Raw genomic sequence first — 22,812 nt, 5'->3', positions numbered from 1 at the left:
GGCCTGTACCAGGATCTGTCTCCGCTTTGTATGTATGACAGTGAAGAGATACTCTGCCAAATTGTATTCCAGATTTAGAGCCAAATAGTAATTATGCTTGCTTTGTGTTTTGGTTTGACTATTCCAATGTTCCAGATGGGCATCTTTTGTTTGATAAATTATTTGGTACACTCTAATTTCAGATTGTAAAGCAGTGCTGGTCGGAGTTTGGTCAGTGTTAGGTTTTAGGTTGGGTAGTGAGTCTCATGACCACCTGGCTGAGGGGACTCTTTTTGGGGTCCAGATCCTGGGCTTTCAGTGCTTGAAATTGCAGTGTGTCTCGGGGACTTGATTTGAGATGCATCCAGAATTTAAATGGGTCTTTTTAAATGTTTATTATCAATGGGTATTGGCCTAAATCTGCCCTGGTGCATGCATTGGTGGGTGTTTTTCTTTGGATGTGTAGTACCAGTAAGTCTACTTCCTGAATTGGTTGGATTACACCGTCAAAGATTTGAACCCAATTCCGACTGTTAACTCTATTTCCTGAATTTCCTTCTAAGTGCATAAAAAGGCCCTACAGGCTCTTTCTTTCAGTGCCGGGCCGAAGTGTCTCTCTGTCTCTCTCACGCTCATCCCTCTTATCCAGCCCCTTCAGCAGCACCCTCACCGTCTCCTCCAGCACTCTCTACGCTCTACGCTCACTCCAACGTCTATTTTACTCCGCATCCAGGCGTGGAATTCCCCGACGGGACAGGAGGGTCCTGAGCACCACGGGAAACCCGCTTCGGCTGGTAATACCTAACCGCTGCATTTTCACATCTCCTCTCCAAACTTAACCCGATTCCGTTAGGTAAAGCACCGCACGGACATCCGCTCAAAAACCGATCGTCGTTTGCCACCAGGAACCCTCCATGTTTTTTTTTTTTTTTACTCGCTGTCGTTTACGGAGAGGGATTTTGTGGATTTTTATCCTCTCTCTGGAGGGAATCGTTTGTTCCGTAACTGTGTGGAGTTCCACAAGGACATCGCTCCTGGTTTCAAATCAACCACAGATTCGCCCCAAATTTTGTTGCTTCCATTACCGTCGCGCCGGGTAATTTCTACCGCTGCTACTGTCGTTTGTTTCCCTCGCGTTTCCCCGCACGACGACCTGAACTGTGAACGTAAACCGTGTTCGGCAAAGTGCCGTGGTAATTCCCACCGCGAGCGAATCGCATCAAATCAAATGAAGATTGATTGGTTTGACAGACTCCGCTGACTGGCCCGGCTGATGAATGATTTCATAACAATGCCCTTGGTCCCCTCGCTTCGCTTCATTACGCTACAAAACGAACACTAATAGCCTCCTCGCAAGATGATGACAGAATATATGAGCGCAAGGACATCTGATGACAGGAACAGCCTTCTCTATTGTCTTCTTTATTTGTCTTCCGTATTGAGCACGGAAATACCAATTGCGGCTCTGGAGAGCATGGCGGCTATTAACTCTTTAAGATCTAAAGAGTTAATACCCACAAATATGTGATTAGAATATTCTTAGCTGAACATTCTAATGCTGATGTAACAACCAATACTGGTCATTAAAAGAGTTCTAGAACACTGACTACCTTGCCTGTAGACCCCCTCAGCTCCCTGCCTCGAGGCCGGGCCTACCTTGCCTGTAGATCCCCAGCTCCCTGCCTCGGGGCCGGGCCTACCTTGCCTGTAGACCCCCTCAGCTCCCTGCCTCGAGGCCGGGCCTACCTTGCCTGTAGATCCCCTCAGCTCCCTGCCTCGAGGCCGGGCCTACCTTGCCTGTAGACCCCCTCAGCTCCCTGCCTCGGGGCCGGGCCTACCTTGCCTGTAGATCCTCAGCGCGTCCAGGAGCTTGGAGCCGCGCAGCTGCGCCCGCAGCAGGGCCACGTCCAGCTGCATGAGCCCCGAGTCGCAGTTCTCCCCGTACGGCTCGCCCTCCCCGCCCCGGGGGGACGGCCCGCCCGCCAGCCTGCCGTCCCCGCTCAGCGCGTCCGCCTTGGGCAGCAGGCAGTGCACGAAGTGCACCCTGGACCTCCGCACCGTGTCCAGCAGGGCGTCCTGTAGGGGGATGCCACAGTGCCACTCACTTTGGGCATGTCCTTCCACAGGCATTCCATCATACTGATCTCAAACATTATTTTTATTGTTTCCGCAGAACTGACACAGGTTACATTTTATATACTATCAGGTGATAGAGGTGGATATTTGCAAAACAGTCGCAGCTCAAATAATTCAGGATATTCAGATACAACTGTGGTGGGATTTGAGACTGCCCCCTTCTGGTCAAAACTGGGAGCTGTAAGGCCACACTTCCATTAGGATAATTTTGGTTTTTCAGTAACTGTCAAATTTATCAGCCACAATTAAAAACTCTTCAATAACTACAGTAAGGGTGAAAAAAATGACAGCGTATAACAGCGCAGGAGCACTTCGGGAAGCGCTGAGGTCGTCAGAGGTCACATGGTCACAGATAGCCCCGCCCACCAAAACTCACCACCTGCAGCTTGATCTGGATGCAGAGGGACTTCTTCTTGACGGCGGCCACCCCGGTGGTGAAGGTCTTCCTGATGCTGGTGGCGCGGCGCAGGGCCAGCTGGGACACGCCCTCCAGCCCGGCGATGGAGCCCGACAGCACCGCCGCCCCGCCCGTGCGCCCCGCGAACAGGCCGCTGATGTTCTTCCTGCGGGACGCAGAGAGGGGGCGTCAGGACGCTCGCAAAGCCCGCCACAGAGAAAATACCCAAACTTCTCTCTTTGCAGTCCTCCTCCTCCTCCTGCTCGGTAAATATGTGCCATTCGGCAGAACGTCTGGCAGTTTATGGCCTCCTCGGTCTCTTAACCTGGCCTCCGCTGTCGCTCCACTGAGGATACACTGTGATTTTTATATGGCACCCTGCTGGGCTTGCTACATTATTGCCAAAGAGTGCAACAGCAGACAGCGTTCTGGGAATCTCCTGAAAATGAATGGAAGCTGGACCTTCTGGATGGAGATTCTCCCTAAAATACTTAAGGGGACCAGAAAAGAATCCAGAGCGAATCGATGAAGTGGGTGTGGTCCCGATGGTGACCACACTCACCCAGGGAGGGAGGGTGGGGTCACCATCATGCTAAAGCAGCATGCTGCTCTGGCAGGCCAGGTGCACGCAGTTCGCCTGCATCAGCTGCGCGTGAAGCGCAGTCCTCCAACACAAAGACTGCGCAGCTCAGCGGGCGGACAGCGCAGAGAACCGGAGCTGCAGCTGCAGCAGGAACTGCATTCAAAGACACTTCCTCCCTCTCCTGAACTGGAGGACAGTGCAGTGGTAGGGGTAGGCTAAGCCAGTGTTTCTCAACTCTGGTCCTGGGGACCCACTGCCCTGCATGTTTTAGATATTTCCCTGCTCCAACACACCTGATTCAAATGAATGGGTCGTTATCAAGCTCTGTGGAGACATCTAAAACATGCAGGGCAGTGGGTCCCCGGGACCAGGGTTGAGAAACACTGGGCTAAGCAATTCAACTGGGGCATTTCAGATTGGAGAGGAGTAACAATGGCAACGATGAGAAATAGGATACTGCTCAAAAACAGGATGTGACAGCAGGGGGAGCGAGGCCTTACTTCTGCGAGTCCTGCAATAGACTGGCTGCGTTCAGGGAGGCGGGGTTCTGCTTGGCGTGGCCGAGCCAGCCCCGCGCGTCGTACTCCACCCAGTCCGTCCCGTGGCTGTGCCCGAGCAGGAAGTGATGCGGCCTCTCGCTCTTCAGCAGCAAGGTGTGGCCTGTGGGAGGGAGGGAGGGAGGGAGGACAGGAAGTGACACGATCACCGCGCTGCGACGTCTTCCCGTCTGCGTGAGAGCAGTGAATTGAGGGAACCGTGGCGACGCCCGGGCCCCCGGTGCTCACCCTTGCTCTCCCCCTCGGCCGGGCCGTAGTAGCTGAAGAGCCGCTCCAGGAGGCTGTCCTCCGAGCCGCCGGGCTGCAGGGCCTCCTCCTCCATCAGCCAGAGCAGGCCCCGAGCCTCGTCCGTCCGAGCCATGGTCCGCACCTGATACACACGCACGCGGTCACACAGGCGCAAACAAACACACACGCGCACACACGCACATGCACACACACACACACACACACAGAAACGTGGGTGAAGTCTCCCTAACGACAGGAGGACAGGAGCAGATACACACTACACACACTACACACGCTACACACGCTACACACGCTACACACACCACACACGCTACACACGCTACACACTACACACCACACACACTACACACTACACACTACACACACCACACACACACACGCAGACACGCACCGGTAAACGGCGGCTCCTGAGCGCACTTTAACGCCGCGGCGGCTCCCGAGCCCTGTGGTGCGCGGCGGCGCAGTTACCGCCGGTCTCTCGCGACGCGGCGCGGCCTCCGGCCGGCCCACGCACCGCTGACTCACCCCGCGACGCAGAGACGCTCGCCGCCGGCCCACGCACCCACCCGCGCGAGCACGCACCGAATCCAAAAACCCGCCAACTTCACTCCCATCGTCCCTTTTTACTTCTCCTCTTTCAATCCGCCTTTCCCAAAGCAAGCAACACTTCTGAACTGCCGTCCATAAACAGGCTTCTTCCTCTGTAAGGGCGCACACACACACACACACACACGCCGCGTACAGATACGGCCGACCTCAGCGTCACCGTCGCAGAACGCGCGCTTGACTCCCGCCTCCGTGTTGCCACAACAAGCGGGCCTGGCGAGCGGCCGTTCGGTAAACAGCGGCGAGCGACGTGCGCTCACACGAGCGGCGCAGAGCACGAACTCCCCGAACTCACACGAGCGGCGCAGAGCACAAACTCCCCGAACTCACACGAGCGGCGCAGAGCACGAACTCCACGAACTCACACGAGCGGCGCAAAGCACGAACTCCACGAACTCACACGAGCGGCGCAGAGCACGAACTCCACGAACTCACACGAGCGGCGCAGAGCACGAACTCCCCGAACTCACACGAGCGGCGCAGAGCACGAACTCCCCGAACTCACACGAGCGGCGCAGAGCACGCACTCCCCGAACTCACACGAGCGGCGCAGAGCACGAACTCCCCGAACTCACACGAGCGGCGCAGAGCACGAACTCCCCGAACTCACACGAGCGGCGCAGAGCACGACTCCCCGAACTCACACGAGCGGCGCAGAGCACGCACTCCCCGAACTCACACGAGCGGCGCAGAGCACGAACTCCCCGAACTCACACGAGCGGCGCAGAGCACGAACTCCCCGAACTCACACGAGCGGCGCAGAGCACGAACTCCCCGAACTCACACGAGCGGCGCAGAGCACGAACTCCCCGAACTCACACGAGCGGCGCAGAGCACGAACTCCCCGAACTCACACGAGCGGCGCAAGCACGAACTCCCCGAACTCACACGAGCGGCGCAGAGCACGACTCCCCGAACTCACACGAGCGGCGCAGAGCACGAACTCCCCGAACTCACACGAGCGGCGCAGAGCACGAACTCCCCGAACTCACACGAGCGGCGCAGAGCACGAACTCCCCGAACTCACACGAGCGGCGCAGAGCACGAACTCCCCGAACTCACACGAGCGGCGCAGAGCACGAACTCCCCGAACTCACACGAGCGGCGCAGAGCACGAGCTCCCCGAACTCACACGAGCGGCGCAGAGCGCGAACTCCCCGAACTCACACGAGCGGCGCAGAGCACGCACTCCCCGAACTCACACGAGCGGCGCAGAGCACGAACTCCCCGAACTCACACGAGCGGCGCAGAGCACGAACTCCCCGACACAGGCCTTTAAAAAAAAATAATAACCTCCCGAGCGACAAAAACAAGACTGATTTCATCACGGCGATTATTCAGTATCTGAACCTAAAAAGGCAAACGGGGAAGAAAAAAATAATAATAAATAACTGAGCTATTAGCCGGGCTCTCTAATTAAGGCTAATGCAAGAATAAAACATTCAAAGCGGTCAGGGAATCATGAACACGCGCACTGCAGGCAGTCCACTTAAGTAATTAACGGCAGCGACGGAAGCCGCAGATTTGTTTTTGGTTGTCTTATCTTTCCGCATTATTCAGCTCTTACGCGGCGAGGGCCAATTAAGGCCTCGCGGGGAGAGAGGGGCGGCGTGAGAACCATAACAGGAAGAGATAATAACACGATAAAAGGCCTCTGTGTATGGGCTAATGCTGCACACTCCTCTGGAGATGCTCTGTTTTTTTTTGTGTTTTTTTAAACAGTGTGCATAACCTCTGATCCTATTCTCACATTTAAAAAAAGCAGGCAGTCTGATTTCGCCGGTCTCTGGCTGGCCCGCTGCCAGGTGCTGATGCGGTAATGGCGGGTGTCTCAGGAGCGCGGACGCAAACGAAACGCGCTAACGAGACGGAGACGGACGCTCGCGCGGCGGCGCAGCGACCGCCGCGCTTCTGGAGGCCTTCAGCCGCCGCCGCCACCGCCAGCGAATCAGGGGACGGCCGCGGAAGCTTCCGGAGGCTTCGGGGGGCCACGCCTTCCACACGCGAACAAACGCAACGCAACAGCGCGATTCGCCAGCCTGACGCACGCGCGCTGCAGCCTGCCCTCACGCCACCGTCGCCGCTGCCACGAGGAGAAGGCACACAGCCCTGATACTCTCAACCAGGGGTGGGGGGGGGGGAGTGGGGCGGAATTCGCTCCGCTGCTAGGACAGCTCAGGAGATTGCGCTGTGTCTCATCATCATTGCGTCGCCTCACGTTTTAGCTGCAAGTTACTGTCCTTTACCTACACTTTTTATCCATCTCCTCCTTTTATCTCTGATTGGGCCGCGGGAGGCTCTGCCATCCGTAGAACAGCAGGGCGGCGCGGACGAAAAGGTCCAATCGCACGTGTGGCGTCTGTGACCAGCGTCAGCCCGAACCCTGGCTTTCAGCGGTGCGGTGCGGCGCGGTGCGGGACGGCGTACAAGAGTTCAAAAGGACCCAGCGAAGCGCACCCCGTCATCTTTTTTAATTTTTCTGCGCCGGGGCGCCCGCTCGCCCCCGCGCTCCTCTGATCCCAATCTGTCACGCCGATAGGCTTGATGAGTAAAAGCGTCTGCGGAGAGAGGGATCGACGTCGCCCGCCGAGGAGCCCGCGCCGGACGCCTTTGTTCTGGGTGACAGACCCGTCGATAACGGCTCAGTCCGCGCACAGAAAAGAACAGATCAGACGTGACAGTAATAAACAGCCTTCGCCGTAGCTATAATTAGAGAAAACACTCCCGCTGGAAAAAAAAAAAAAAAAAATTTAAAAAGAAAGAAAAGAAACTCTCAGTAAATGCCAATAAATAGATAAATAAATAAACAAAATAAAACCACGAAGAGACTGGACAAGTGATAATCACCAAGTTGCTTAAACACTCCGGTAATAACAAACACGCACGCGGATGACGAGCTAGCTCTGCGACTGCGCCGCGAATGTTCAAACAGCTCGATACCGAGCGACGGCTGAGACCGGTAGCGCCGTCGCCCCCCCCCCACCCCCCCACCCGAATTCCGAGTCACCCTCCGAAACGGGCGCGCTCCAGCCGCCTCTTACGCAATCAGGCAACCGGGCAGGACGCGGGGGGGCCAATCAGCCAGAGCGGTCGCCACGGACGACGAGGCCGAGCTCCCAGCCCGCTGAAACCCCCTAACCCCCACCCACCCCCACCGGCCACGATATCACCACGGTTCCTCACACTGCCGCACCGCCACGGTCAGGGGAGATCGCGGCGGAGAACGAGACAGCGCGGGGGAGTGACGGCCGGAGGCTAAAGGCCAGGCCAATGAGGAGTCGGGGCCGCAGCTCGGACTGAAGGGGCCCCGCCCCCCGCTCCCCCACCCCCACACAGCGGCGGCGTTCTCCCGTGGCGCGGCGGTCAGCGCCGGCAGGCTGACTGATGGGTAATGAAACACAGAGGGGGGGGGGAAAGTGTGTGAGGCGTGAAGTCTTACCAGCGCTTGACTCGATGCTTGGTCTACAGCAGCTACAGACAGTGATGAGCTTGGCTCTACATCATCTAAAGCAAGCTCTATGTTTTCCTAAAGGGGACAGAGGGTCGATTAGTGAAGTGATCACAACGTGATTGGAAGGTTATGGCTACAGTCCGTAAGATTCTAGGGTGATTAATCAATCAACTTTCGCTGATCGCTTATTGTACTCAACAAAAAAAAAAGGCCATTTTTATTGTTGCAAAACTCACGTGAAATTACCTTTTCGAGACATGTTTCTTTAAAGAGAGTTTGTGCCTGTGGGGACACACTTGCAAACGCTCTCAGTTTTGACAGTGGGCTTAAGGCACATGCTAGTGGGAGAGCTCATTTTGTTACCTAGCAATTTCAGCAATCTCACATTGCTTGGCGTGATAGTCAAGGACACCACCAAGCTCACAAGTTAGCAAAGAAGACTGACTTTTGTTCACTGTTAAAGAAAAAATAATGAAATTTCAAAAGAATGTAATATTTTTGAGAAGTTTTCCATGATGATCCAGGATGAAAATTAGTGGTGAAGCAGAAGCGTTTCGAAAAGTAATTTCACTTTTTAAGGGAAGGTTATGTTTCTTTTCCACTACGAAATTCACAATTCAGTTGTGAAATGTGCTATTTTTGACACAAGTGTGACCTGTGACTGAGCATTGGAGTACATTTTCTCTGTCAAATCATAAAACAGTTTATTTGCAATAATCACAAGGAATAACATAAAGAATTAAACACACAGGAATAACTTGCCTGTCATTATGATGTTAGAACAAACACATGCAGACAATGAGTGTGATCGTTTTTAGAGACACAGTTACTTTGGTTACTGGAGCTGACTGAGATTTGCAACAGAAAGCTAATCGCCACCAGTAAAAAGATTTGTTACAAAGAGATGTGCTGCACTGAAAAGAAGGAAAATAAGATGCAAGGAGAGTGTAGGACTTCACCACGTGTGTGTGTGTGTGTGTGTGTGTGTGTGTGTGAACCTTTAAGTGCGTGTGTGCATGAGTGTGTGTGTGTGTGCATGTGTGTGAATGTGTGTGTGTGTGTGTGCATGTGTGCGTGTGTGTGTGTGTGTGCATGTGTGCGTGTGTGTGTGTGTGCGTGTTTGTAAGTGTGTGAGTGTGTGAGAGAGATGGCTGAAAAAGATCTGGTGATCAAAGGCTTTACAAGGCCCTCCTCAGCTGTGTGCTCCCTTGAGTGATGCACATCCAGGTGGATGCACTCGTTCTCTGTTATCTCCTATTCTAAATGGCTCTGGATAAGAACACACCGGCTAAATGAGCGCAGTGTAATGCAATGCATGCTGGGCCAGCGGATGACATGAGCTGACTGGGCTGCTGTGCGCAGCTCGCTGTCAGATCCGAACCCTGTACACTCCCAGGCCCTTCTCCCACCCCAAAGCTCCCACTGGCCTGGAGACGCTCAGCACAGTGGTGGCTGCCGCAGGGTGGGAGCCATGTGGCTGAATGAGACCTGAAGCTGGGGGGCTGAGCGGTCTCTGAAGCCCGGGAGCCCGACTGAAGCAGCACAGAGGCAGGCCGCGGTGGGTATTAAAACCCTGCCCGGATACAAAGCCGCCTCCCCCGAAAAAAACAGCCACTGCCACCACCGCCACCGCCACCACCGCCATGGCCAGATTCTTCCGTACTGCTCCTGCCCAGGAGACAGGAGCCATCGGCGGCGCTCTGGCACAGAGGGACTACAGCACCGCGCCGAATCTGCCACTCGCTCCATTTTGTGTGGATGGAGAGGGAGGGGAAACAGGAGCCATCTTGGCTCCAAGCTGGAACGATCAGCACTGCCAGCAGATACCGCTGATGCCCGGCGGGGAGGCGGTGGTTCTGATGGCAGGAAGTGCGAGTGAACGGGGTCCAGAGCCAGCGAGCGGCGTGGTCTTCCTGTCGTCGACCGTTCTGTTCAGCCTGGCAATCGAACCGGGGACACGAGCCCCAGGAATAATGGGGGTTTGTGTGTGTGTGTGTGTGTGTGTGTGTGTGTGTGTGTGTGTGTATGTGTGTGTGTGTGCGTGTGTGTGTGTGTGTGTGTATGTGTGTGCTTTTGTGTGTGTGTGTGTGTGTGCGTGTGTGCGTGTGCGTATGTGTGTGTTCGTGTTTTTGTGTGAGTGTGTGTGTGCATGTGCATGTTTGTGCTTGTGAGAGTGCTTGTCTGTGTGTGTGTCTATGTAGGTGCGTGTGTGTGCTTGTGCGTGTGTGCTTGTGTTTGAGTCTGTGTGTCTATGTGTGTGTGTGTTTGCACGTACACATAAGTCCATGCATGCTTGTGGGCGTGCGTGTGTGTGTGTGTGTGCGGTACCTCCTTGTAGCGCTCCAGCTCCTGGGTGAAGGTGCGCTCGTGGAAGAGCGTCTGCAGCCGCTCCTGGGCGTAGTTGTGGCACAGCTCCTCGAAGGTGGCGCCGCGGTCGCGTTTGGCCAGCCGCGGGTTCTGGAACCCGGGCGTGTCCACGATCAGCAGCGAGCACAGCGAGTGCTGGCTGGACTTCAGAGCTCTGAGGCAGAGGCACACGTGTGGGGGACAGAGTCAGAATCACAGACAAACACCCCAGCCACAGACACCCAGTCACAGACATTCAGCCACAGACACCCAGACAAAGACATCCAGTCACAGACATCCAGCCACAGACACCTGGCCACAGACACCCAGTCACAGACACCCAGTCACAGACAGCAGTCACAGACAGCCAGTCACAGACACCCAGTCACAGACACCCAGTCACAGACATCCAGTCACAGACACCAGTCACAGACATCCAGTCACAGACGGCAGTCACAGACACCCAGTCACAGACATCCAGTCACAGACACCAGTCACACACACCAGCCACAGACACCGGTCACAGAGACACAGTCACAGACAGCAGTCACAGATGCCTAGTCACAGACATCCAGTCAGACATCCAGTCACAGACACTCAGTCAAGAGACACCCAGTCACAGACACCCAGTCACAGACACCAGTCACAGACACCCAGTCACAGACACCCAGTCACAAACACCCAGCCACAGACACCCAGTCACAGATGTCCAGGCACAGACACCCAGTCACAGACACAGCACCGAGACTCGCTGACAGCGTTGAGTCACAGACCGCAGCGTCAGTCAAAGAGAGGGAGGCACACGGCAAAGCGTATAAAACCACAGAGCCAGAGAGAAAAAGAAGAGAAGCAACAGAAAGACACTGCACACATTTAATAAGGGCCAGGAGTTCCCAGGGGGCAGGAGTCCGACGCTGCCAACGGGGCGCTACGAAAACACGCAGCCGAACGACCCCGACGAGCGCGGAGAGAAGACCGGCTCGACGTGACTCATAAAGCCTGCCCCGCCCCCGCCAGGACGGCCTCATCGGGGAGCCGCCGTGGCGGAAATGAGCTCGGGGCCTCCCGGTGCCGGCGCGTTCGCCCGCGCGGGGCCAGGCGGCCTTACCGATTGATGAGGGAGATGAGCAGGGTGAAGACCTCGGAGTACAAGCTGGCCGCAATGGCCTCCAGACACTCCAGGGCCGTGAACTTGGAGCCTGGGGGGGGGGGGGGGAGACGGACAGCACAGGACACAAAGGCCGCTCGTAAAAACCCCATCACACGCACCATTAAAAAATGCCTTACAGAGCGTACCGAGGAAACAGAAACCAAGGGTCTCCACACTCCACCGCACAACCAAGACCTGCTATCAGACCAGAAGGTCTACTTTCCACCGGTCAGGGGGAAAAAACGGCAAGATTAACTCTGCCACAATTGCAGCCGGCTTTGATAAATCGCACAAGGTCGGGTTCCTCTGTTCATCTGCTTTCCATCCTCACAATTTTTTGCAGTCTCGTACAAAAAACTCCAAAAACCATTAAGGCAAACTTTGTGCGAAATCCAGCACAGCGAGCATTTACCTCATTTCACTTGCGTCACCCGCCAGAGGGCCAATTTTGTGAATACACAGACAGACGCTTTTCTTGTTTGTGACAGGCAACTTACAATTAATCTGTTTATACCTGTGAATATCCCTTGATTTTCTGTACACAGAATAGTTTAACTATCATTAAACCACTGCACTCAACGTTTTCCCCAAGCTACAGATTCAAACGTTCAGGCACGCAGCGCCCGAAACCTTTTTTATTTTTACACCAGTCTTTGACGAACGTGGTGAACTATGTTGCTCGACCGTAACCTGAAGGGTTGAAACAAGAGAGCGGCCCGTTCCGACCGGGCTGCGATGCGATTGGTCGGACCGATCCGGCCGGGTCCGGCGGTTCCCCTCACCTGAGCCGTCCCCGGAGCCCGAGTCGTCGGGCCCCTGGCGGAAGGAGGCGGACTTGTGCAGCGCCCCCTTGGGCTGGTGCTTGAAGATGGCGGAGGAGAGCTCCTCCAGAGTGCAGCCCAGCAGGTAGGCCGCCTTCTGCGCCCACTCGTGGCGCGCGAACTGCTTGCGGCCGGCTGCGGAGGACACGCACACACACACACACACACACACACAGCCGTCAGGCACCTCCGCCCGCCCGCCCGCTTCCCAGCATGCATCAGGAGGCAGCAACAACCCAGAGCAGCACAGCCAGCCTTTCTAAGGCAGTCACTGAAAATCGAAGACTGCCATTGTGTGACTGGAACAAGGCTGCTGGCCCTGGGGTTGATACTCCATCCATGGAATACACTCTAATGACACACACCAATGAAAATGGACACAATTACCCACGGTAAATGGCGAAGAATGGGGGGGGGAGGGAGCCTAATGCAGGCAATTTAATAATCCCATACGACATTTTAAGGGCCATTATGGGTACTCCGAAGCAGGCGAACATGTTGCTGCATACAAACGCGTGTCTGCCGGTGACGCTCCAGGCCAGTGGAGGGTGTAGATTCAGATTCTGCGTCTGTGATAACCACGGGAAACATGGAAGTGACATCTTCTCTTTTTCAGTGCTTCGTTTATAGCCCATAAAGTGTGCTTGGTCTGAATAATTGTGTACAACATTCATGTTTGTATGCTATGTTAAAACAGAAAAGGTTTGCCGCACCAAGCATGGAAAACAATGGTTGTGGCTGTGGAAACTTTGTCGGATGGACGTTGATTATTTAAAAGTCGTTTTATTTAGCGCGTGCAAATACGATAAAAGGAAAAGTAGAAGATGGTACGTCCGTCCTCAATCAATCAGATGAAGAGATGGGACATAGCCAATGTAGCAACCCGTGTGATATTTTAGACCAATCGCAGGCCACGTCCGCATCGACATCGGTGTGCGAACGTCTCGGCTAGTTCAGCCAGGAGGGGTGGGGACACAGCGGCGGCCGAAGTAAATAGCGAGTTTTTTTTCTCTGCAAACATGTCGTTTCACGTCATTCAGTTAGCACAAAAGAGCCAAATTTGTTTTCCAACGCAACACTACATCCAGCTTAAGGGCCATTAATAGAGAAGTACTTCCTGTATCGCAAGACACGACGGGGACGCGACGACAAAAAAAAAAACACGTTCGGTACGAAGGGCGACACGAAAGGCCGTCGTCTGTGCTGCTTTAGCGTACGCCCGCCTCGAAGGCAAGTTCCGAAATATTCGGAATCTTTTTTTCGCGGCCGGCTCCCGCTCTCGCTTACAAAGCGCCAAAACAAAAACTGCGTCTTCCGCATCCCCCTTTTGTTCGAAAAGGAGCCTGAAGTTTGGTTTAAATTTAAAAAAAAAAAAACAGAAAAAAAAACCTGGGAACGTTCTAGCCGACAGAGGCGGTGATGAAAAGCGCTTCAACATTAACAAGTTTTCCTGTTCGGTGGGGGGGGGGGCGGGAGAACGGCGGAGATATTAAAGCGAATGGCGCGGGAGCCGTCAGACAGCCAGGCGGGCGTCACGGCCGGCCTCCGCGGGCTCTGTGCGGCAGGCAGCGCGTTATGAAGACATCAGGGGGGGAGATGGGGGGGGGAGAAAGAAAAAAACCTGTTTCTGAAGGTGATGAAAGTGAAGACAGCGCAAAAACCATCAACACTAACAAAAAAAACAAAAAAAAAACAATTAAAATGCAAATGACAATATGTCTGGGAGTAGTGATAATGGCATTAAGAAAGCAATAAAAAAAACATCACAAAGGGTCTTTTTTCCCAGTTTTTTTCTTTTTTTTTACCTTCGTCCGCCTCTGCATTGCAATGGAACAGCATGCAACATGCGAGGAAAAAGAAGTAGTTAGAACAGAGACACAGCACTACTCTTGACATTTCTGTCAATTATCCCCCCCCCCACCCCACCCCCCACGGGCCAGAAAGAGAGCAGAAAGTAGCGAGTCATCACCGTGCCACGCACACACACACACACACACACACACACACACACATAGAGCACGGTCAGACAGAAGCCGGAGGACCATGCTTCCCAGAGGCCGGGACGGATGCGAGGTGTGTGCGAACGCGTTAGCGTCATCTTCGATTCCCTTAACTTCACACCGAGTTCTGCGCTGACAGTGCGATGCTCAGTGCGGACTGAGCACTTCCCCCCCAAATAACTTCCTTTCTAATTTCACATCAGTTAGGTCTGTTCACCTGGAGCCGAACAGACCGCTGAACCTTCGGCAATGAACAATCATAATTTCCCTGCAACTTCTCCCGTCTTTTATTAATCTACTACAATGACAGAAATGTCAACACTGCCCCCTGCTGGTGCGTCTCTACCCACGCTGCTCTTCTTGCTCAGGAACCTCCCGTTTTACAACACGAGAGCTTCGCCGGCTGCTGTCTTTAAACACACCGGTAATTAACCGTGAAATCTTTCTGTTGATTAACTACAAAACTAACAAACATTTAAACGCTCTACAAAAAACTGCAGCCACGGTTCAGGTTAAAGCACACCTTTTTTTGAAATGAAATTTTCACCACGCACAATTCGGTTCCGGCTCGACTGAGAAGCATGTTCCCGGGCTCGGGCTTTAATTATCGCGAGCGCTCAGGAGTCAAACGCACGCCGGTGTGCGCAAACCAGGCGAACGCTGATTCGGTTAGCAGAGAGGATGAAATCATCAAAGCGTTTTTTACCCCTGCACAGACTGCTAAAAAACCAGCAGAGAGTGCGCGCGAACCCGATTACAATCACTTGGGACGGCTTTGCACAAATTTGTTTGTTTGGAGAATACAGTGGACTTGATTTCTTGGCGCTTTGAGCAAATCTCTCGCTTCCTTGATTGCAGAATATTCAACAGAGGGTGAAAGGTGAGGTGAACTGTGAGAGAGGTCCGCCCAGTGTGTCGTGTGACAGGGACAAGCAGACGTGTGGGGCGTGTGTGTGTATCCGCACGTATGCGTGGGCACGCACAGTAAGTGCATGCAGGTATGTGTTTGCGTATTTGTGGGCATGTATCATATCTGTGCGTATCAGTGCTTGTGAGTGTGCTTGTTTGTGTCTGCGTGTGTGTCTGTTTGTGTGTCCGTGTTTGTGCGCGTGTATGAGTGTTTCCATCTGTGTGCTTGTGTATTTGTCTGTGCGTGTGTCTGTGTGAGATTGTGTATTTGTCCGTGCTTGTGTATGTGTGTGCGTGTGTGTCTGTGTGTGCCTGAGCGTGTGTGTGTGTATGTGTGCGTGTGTCTGCGCGTGCGTCTGCATGCGCGTGTGAGTGCTTGTATATTTGTCTGTGCTTGTGTGCGTGCACGTGTGTCTGTGTGTGTGTGAGCTTGTGTATTTGTCTGTGCGTGTGTGCTTGTGTATGTCTTGTGTTGTTACTTGGTTGCTGTGGTGTGTGAGAGCTTGTGTATTTGTCTGCGCGTGTGCGTGTGTGAGTTTGTGTATTCATCTTTGCGTGTGTGGCAGGACCAGAGAACAGTCACAGGGGTCCACACGCAGTGTGGGAGGACAGGCAGGCACACAGAGAGACTCGGGAGATTGAGTAGTCAAGAGCTGAGTGATTAAAACGTTCATTACCAAATCCATCTACGACTGAAACTGCGGAGGGAGGCAATATCAGAGGGTGAACAAACATTCCAGCTTCACAGACAGCCATTTTCATTACAAGGGGCTCAACCGAGCCAACAGCATTCGGCTCCGCAGCCACGCTCCCCAAAATTAAACAGCTTTCCAAATTTAAGGTTCTTTTTTTGTGCGCAGTTAGCAAACATTGTTCCTGTCTCTCTTTGCTTTTTTTTTTAATGAGCGTCTGAGCGCGTGTACATCTTAGGAGTCTTTTTTGTTCTTCAAAAAGCCGAAGCTAAAAAACCATGCAGTCTATGCTAGGTTATCTGCGTAAACATGCAAAAGTGCCCAACTAGCACATGAATATTCAGACAGGACTCCCTGACGAGAGGAGTCTGCCTCATACAACAGCAGAGACCAGACTCGGGGTTGGCCTCCTGGGGGGGGGGGGGGTGGGGGGGTCTTACCTTTGGTGGCCCCTGCGGCCCCTAAGTGGTAAATGGCCCCCAGGATGAGCCAGAAGGCCCTCTGCTCCTCTCCCGTGATTCCCAGCACCTTCATGGCCGCCTGCAGCTTGGTGAACTGCTGCGACGCCCTCTGCTTGTCTTCAGGCTGCGACGCAGGGGGGGAGGGGAGAGAGGGCGTTTGGGCTTCTGAGTGACAGGGGCGAGGGGGACCGCGCGCGACACACCCACATTCTCACACGCGTCGTTTCCAGCCGAGATCGGGGCAGGAGTGACGGCCGGCTGACGTAAACGAAGACGCTGCTGTCTGGGGAACTCCAGTAAGCGTCTCTGTGACACTGCCTGCTATCTGGTCCTGGTGAACACCTCACCAGTCACGGATACAGTGCACTGTAGTGCATATCACTGCGTAAATATAGCACTACCCACACACCTATACGCCTGTGTGTACCTATACACATCACATCATTCTCTATATGACTATATGATCAATCCCTGCCTCAGGATATAAAAAAGTGTAACCGCAAAAGTGAAAGTTACAAATATTCATACACTCCCCCCCCCCCCCCCCCACATACACACATAAACAACCCACCATACGCTACACTTGCTACATATTAACCATACGCAATTAACCCTCATTTCTCAGAATAATAGAACAATTGCATTCTGACTCTCAAACAAGTCACATTTCCCACACGGGTATAATGATGTATTCACCCTTTAAGCCATGTGCACATACAAAGCTCTGAAAAATGCATAATTTTGGAGGGGGGGGGGGTGGGGGGGGTTAGGGGAGAGGCGGGGGAGTCTGTTGCTCTTAGCCGAGCTCTAAATGTCGACATTATCATAAAAAGGCAAGGCGGCGAGCCTGAGCCGCGCGACCCCGCGGAGCTACCTTAGACGCAGGCACGATTCCGAACGCGCTGTTCTCCGCAAAGTGGTTGAAGTGCAGCTCCGTCCTGCAGGGGACCGGAAAAAAAAGACAGAAAAAAAAAAAGAAACATGTAGCCATGACAACAGTAACTATGAGAGAGCCACGCGTCTTAGGGCCTTGGGTCCCAGGGCCTTCGGCGCACTAAAGATCGCGGGAGAGAACGATCGCCCGATTGGCTGATCGCAGAACGGCTTTAACGAGCCGGATGTACAGGGCTGTGAGCGCAACATCCCTCAACATTCCTCCCCCACAACGACGTGCTGTAGCGTCTCCGGCCTACAGCCTCCAGCCGAAAGGCTTCCTAAGCAGCAAACTCAGCAGCAAACACTTTTAAAGATGAGATCTCAGTGTTTCCGGGCAGCAGTAGTATAATATTTTAAGCATTTTATATTTTATTTTATGTTCTACACGTCAGCGATATGAATACGTTATATATGATGTTGTTGCTGATGTATGATGTTGTATGATGTTGTTTCCGTCTTTTTCCCTGTCTACACGTCACGTATGTTCTACACGTCAGTGATATGACTATGTTATATATGATGTTGTTGCTGATGTATGATGTTGTACGATGTTGTTTCCGTCTTTTTCCCTGCCTGTGCACCAAGAAGACAAATTTCATGTTTTTTTTCAAAACATGACTAATAAAGTTAACTCTAACTCAGAATGAGGAAGCAGCCATTTTCTATCCAGCCGTTACCACCGACGTACCAGAGCACAGACACTGGAACATGACGAGAACGACACGGACACCCACGTGAGACGAGGAGAGTCCGGAACGTTCCCTCCACCTCCTCCCATTTAACCTTTAACAGCCTTCCATGGGCGGTCCACGCGGCTGTGTTTACACACACGTGCTTTACGTACATGGACAGGCAAACGGGTCTTATTTGGTCGTGGAGCTGGACGGTCGGGTCCCTACCTGAGAGAGCTGTCTGCTCCCGCCATCATGTAGTAGAAGACGTTGAAGGTGGCCTCCCCCTCCGGCCTCCTGGTCACCCTCAGCTTCTCCAGCAGCATCGTCTGCAGCAAACGGAGGGAACGCGCTAGGCGCGTTAGCCGCTAGCATTTACCCGGCCCGATTCGCTAAGGCCTTCGTAGCGCGCGTAAAACCTTTCAGCGCTCGCAAAAGCTAATAACACCACCAATTATTGGTGGTGTTATTGGTACTGCGTGTGCTAAAAGGTTTCGAGCATGCTAAAGGGCTGAGTACATTAGGTTCACAGACAGTACAGAACATGCTAAATTCACTGCCATGATGTTCTTAGCACATTTGTCCATACAATGTGATGTTCTGTGTGTATAACTGTGTGTGTGTGTGTGTGTGCCCACGTGTGTTTGTTTGAATATATCTGTGTGTTTGAGCGTACGTGTACAGTTTGGAAATTAACTGTACATTTTGCTACAGCAAACTTTATACAGCTCAAAGATACAAGGGCAGTTCCCCGGCTAGGATTCAAACCCACCATCCTTGAGCCCAGTTCCCTAAACTTTAGACTAGACTGCTACAAATTCGTAGTTTTTTTTTTTAACGTGCAATACTGTACTCTCTGTGCGTCTCCATGTGCATACATGTCTATTTTTACACGCATGCCTGTGTGTATATGTTTATACTGCAGGTGTATGTGACTGTGCATGAGTGTGTGTGTGTGCATGTGTGAGTGCGTGCATGTGAGTGCGTGCTTGTACGTGTGCACGCGCATGTTCGGTCGTGTACCTGAATGGAGGCAGACGCCACCTGGCCGGCCTGGTCAAAGTCCAGCGAGACGATCTGGGAGAAGCGGCTGGCGTTCCCGTTCATGGGGGTGGCGCTGTTCCCGAAGGCCTCCAGGATGGTGTAGACGGCCTGCCACTTCTCCACTGGAGACAGAGAGCAGGCGGTCACCCCACAGCCAGCCTGAGCTACACCCTACTGCACCCTGAGCCTCAGCGTCAGGCACCCTACTGCACCCTGAACCTCATCAGACACTCTACTGCACCCTGAGCCTCATCAGACACTCTACTGCACCCTGAGCCTCATCAGACACTCTACACCACCCTGAGCCTCTCTCTACAGCACCCTGAACCTCAGCATCAGGCATCTACTGCACCCTGAGCCTCAGCATCAGGCACCCTACTGCACCCTGAGCCTCATCAGACACTCTACTGCACCCTGAGCCTCATCAGACACTCTACTGCACCCTGAGCCTCATCAGACACGCTACAGCACACCTGAGCCTCATCAGACACTCTACAGCACACCTGAGCCTCATCAGACACTCTACAGCACACCCGAGCCTCATCAGACACTCTACAGCACACCTGAGCCTCATCAGACACTCTACAGCACACCTGAGCCTCTCTCTACAGCAACCTGAACCTCAGCATCAGGCACTCTACTGCACCCTGAGCCTCATCAGACACTCTACTGCACCCTGAGCCTCATCAGACACTCTACAGCACACCTGAGCCTCATCAGACACCCTACTGCACCCTGAGCCTCATCAGACCCCTACTGCACCTGAGCTCATCAGACACTTACTGCACCTGAGCCTCATCAGACACTCTACAGCACACTGAGCTCATCAGACACCTACTGCCCCTGAGCCTCATCAGACACTCTACGCACCTGAGCTCATCAGGCATCTACAGCACCTGAGCCTCATCAGACACTCTACTGCACCCTGAGCCTCATCAGACACTCTACTGCCCCTGAGCCTCATCAGACACTCTACAGCACCCTGAGTCTCATCAGACACTGCTACAGCACCCTGAGCCTCATCAGACACTCTACGCACCCTGAGCCTCCACTCAGACACCCTACTGCACCCTGAGCCTCATCAGACACTCTACTGCACCCTGAACCTCAGCTCAGGCACTCTACTGCACCCTGAGCCTCATCAGACACTCTACTGCACCCTGAGCCTCATCAGACACTCTACTGCACCCTGAGCCTCATCAGACACTCTACAGCACACCTGAGCCTCATCAGACACCCTACTGCACCCTGAGCCTCATCAGACACCCTACTGCACCCTGAGCCTCATCAGACACTCTACTGCACCCTGAGCCTCATCAGACACTCTACAGCACACCTGAGCCTCATCAGACACCCTACTGCACCCTGAGCCTCATCAGACACTCTACAGCACCCTGAGCCTCATCAGGCATCTACAGCACCCTGAGCCTCATCAGACACTCTACTGCACCCTGAGCCTCATCAGACACTCTACTGCACCCTGAGCCTCATCAGACACTCTACAGCACCCTGAGTCTCATCAGACACTCTACAGCACCCTGAGCCTCATCAGACACTCTACAGCACCCTGAGCCTCATCAGACACCCTACTGCACCCTGAGCCTCATCAGACACTCTACTGCACCCTGAACCTCAGCGTCAGGCACTCTACTGCACCCTGAGCCTCATCAGACACTCTACAGCACCCTGAGCCTCATCAGACACTCTACAGCACCCTGAGCCTCATCAGGCACTCTACGCACCTAGCTACAGCCTCTAACACCTGACCTCATCAGCACTCTACGCACCTGAGTCTCATCAGACACCTACAGCACCTGAGCCTCATCAGACACTCTACAGCACACCTGACCTCATCAGACACTCTACGCACCCTGAGCCTCATCAGACACTCTACGCACCCTGAGCCTCATCAGACACTCTACTGCACCCTGAGCCTCATCAGACACTCTACGCACCCTGAGCCTCATCAGACACTCTACTGCACCCTGAGCCTCATCAGCACTCTACTGCACCCTGAGCCTCATCAGACACCTACAGCACCCTGACCTCATCAGACACTCTACTGCACCCTGAGCCTCATCACGACCTACTCTACAGCACACCTGAGCCTCATCAGACACTCTACAGCACCCTGAGCCTCATCAGACACTCTACAGCACACCTGAGCCTCATCAGACACTCTACAGCACCCTGAGCCTCATCAGACACTCTACAGCACCCTGAGCCTCATCAGGCACTCTACAGCACCCTGAGCCTCATCAGGCACTCTACAGCACCCTGAGCCTCATCAGACACTCTACAGCACCCTGAGCCTCATCAGGCACTCTACAGCACCCTGAGTCCACACATCTCCCCAGCCCTCAGAAGTGCTCGGCTAATAAACCAGCAGTCGGTTCCCGCTTCTCAGCAGCAGCCCTGATCTGGTGTAGATGCAGCAGCTCCAATTAGAGGCAGTGATTCATGCCAACTCACCGATCGATTTACAACTTAAGGCTGGCTGAAACTAGCGGGAACCAATCAGATAGCAGAAAACCAATCAAACAAACTGCAGTTTTCCCCCCTCTCAGGTGCGCTAAAAAAAAAGACCACTTCAGACAGCTGCTGTTGCTACGTGACCCCCCTGCAGTGCCACAGGAAGTGACATCACCACTCAACCCCCTGTCACTCAGATAAGGTGCTGGTCCTGAGGGCTGGATGATGGACGCCGCGGGCCTGGTTATTGAGCCGAGGCTAATGGGCACCGCGGCGCTCTGATAAGCCAGGCCTAATTACCCAAGAGCCTCGTCTCCATCCATCACCCCCCCACTCCCCCCACCCCCCCCCGCACCCGCACGCCGACATCGATCCGCCCCCCGCCCCCTCTCCGTCTGCTGCCCGCGGTGCGGCGGGATTGATGGGGGGCAGCCCCGCATACGGGGGGGGGGGCACTCTGCAGGGGCCCCCCCTCAACGAGGGCGTCGGCTACGTCTTCGCCCGTTCACCGCGGGGTAAACGGGGGGGGGGAGGACGAATCTCTCGACAGCACCACACTGGCGCCAGGGTACCTGCATACGGACGCGGTGTCACTGTTTTCGGAAAAAATGCGTGCCTGTGTCGTTCCCTGTCCGTTCACCCAAAAACAAAAAGTTTGAAAACAAGGCAAAAAAGTGGTAGCAAAACCCACACGTGTGAACTGCAAGGTCAACTAACTCTCTACCCCAGTGGAAAACAAGATGGCCGTCGCCGGTGACGCGTGCAGTCTCACCCGTAAACGGACGCAAGCCCCCCCGAAAACGTCATCACATTTCTATCAACAGCTTTGGGGAGAACAGAGATATTTGGGCCTTGATACTTTCCGTAGGCAAATGACTTCAAAGGGGTCTTGTTCCCCCCTCACCTTTTTCAGTCAAAGGGCCATTGGGGTCTTAGCCTAAGCCTGCTCAAAATATCGAAGAGGAGAGAATGTCTGACACGTTTCAGCAGTTTTGTCGCCCAGCACCGCATTGGCTTATTTTGACACTCTCAGGTAATTAAACTCCCCCTTATACGCCCGTTTGCTTGGATCGGCATGAAATTTCATTCCATTAGCATAAATACCAGACGCCTATTTTTTAAATGTGCTTCTCAGCAAACACCCCCGCAAAAAGGACTGAAAGTAGGGGGGGTCAGAAGGGGGGCGGTTCCGTCTATGGGTAACGCAGAGCTAGCATGGGGCAGGACGTGTGGTACGTTCCTCGTTTCTCTAGGATGCGCTGCTGCTTCCTACAACTCCGCCCCACCCCCACCGTGCTACACTCCTCCACCCCGCTGTGCTCCCCCCGCCCGCACCCTCCCCGTTGTACTCC

At 53.8% G+C, this 22,812-nt stretch overlaps 1 protein-coding gene across 9 annotated transcripts in view; it reads right to left on the bottom strand.

Annotated features, from left to right (window-relative positions):
* LOC135262791 (unconventional myosin-XVIIIa-like) overlaps window positions 1–22,812 on the bottom strand; it is a 137,190-nt gene that overhangs the window by 52,630 nt on the left and 61,748 nt on the right. For all 9 annotated transcript variants that reach the window (XM_064350040.1, XM_064350041.1, XM_064350047.1 and 6 more), the window contains 12 exons: window positions 18,968–19,110; window positions 18,173–18,273; window positions 17,212–17,275; window positions 16,317–16,461; window positions 12,237–12,410; window positions 11,413–11,503; window positions 10,287–10,479; window positions 7,947–8,033; window positions 3,881–4,022; window positions 3,596–3,755; window positions 2,492–2,678; window positions 1,818–2,055 (listed from right to left, as the gene is read on the bottom strand). In XM_064350040.1, the coding sequence (XP_064206110.1) occupies window positions 1,818–2,055; window positions 2,492–2,678; window positions 3,596–3,755; window positions 3,881–4,022; window positions 7,947–8,033; window positions 10,287–10,479; window positions 11,413–11,503; window positions 12,237–12,410; window positions 16,317–16,461; window positions 17,212–17,275; window positions 18,173–18,273; window positions 18,968–19,110 (1,725 nt within the window). The remainder of the gene's footprint in view (window positions 1–1,817; window positions 2,056–2,491; window positions 2,679–3,595; window positions 3,756–3,880; window positions 4,023–7,946; window positions 8,034–10,286; window positions 10,480–11,412; window positions 11,504–12,236; window positions 12,411–16,316; window positions 16,462–17,211; window positions 17,276–18,172; window positions 18,274–18,967; window positions 19,111–22,812) is intronic.

This window comes from Anguilla rostrata, chromosome 9, assembly GCF_018555375.3.
Source record: "Anguilla rostrata isolate EN2019 chromosome 9, ASM1855537v3, whole genome shotgun sequence".
In the NCBI taxonomy this organism is placed as follows: domain Eukaryota; kingdom Metazoa; phylum Chordata; class Actinopteri; order Anguilliformes; family Anguillidae; genus Anguilla; species Anguilla rostrata.
This window is presented reverse-complemented; position numbering and strand designations above follow the sequence as displayed.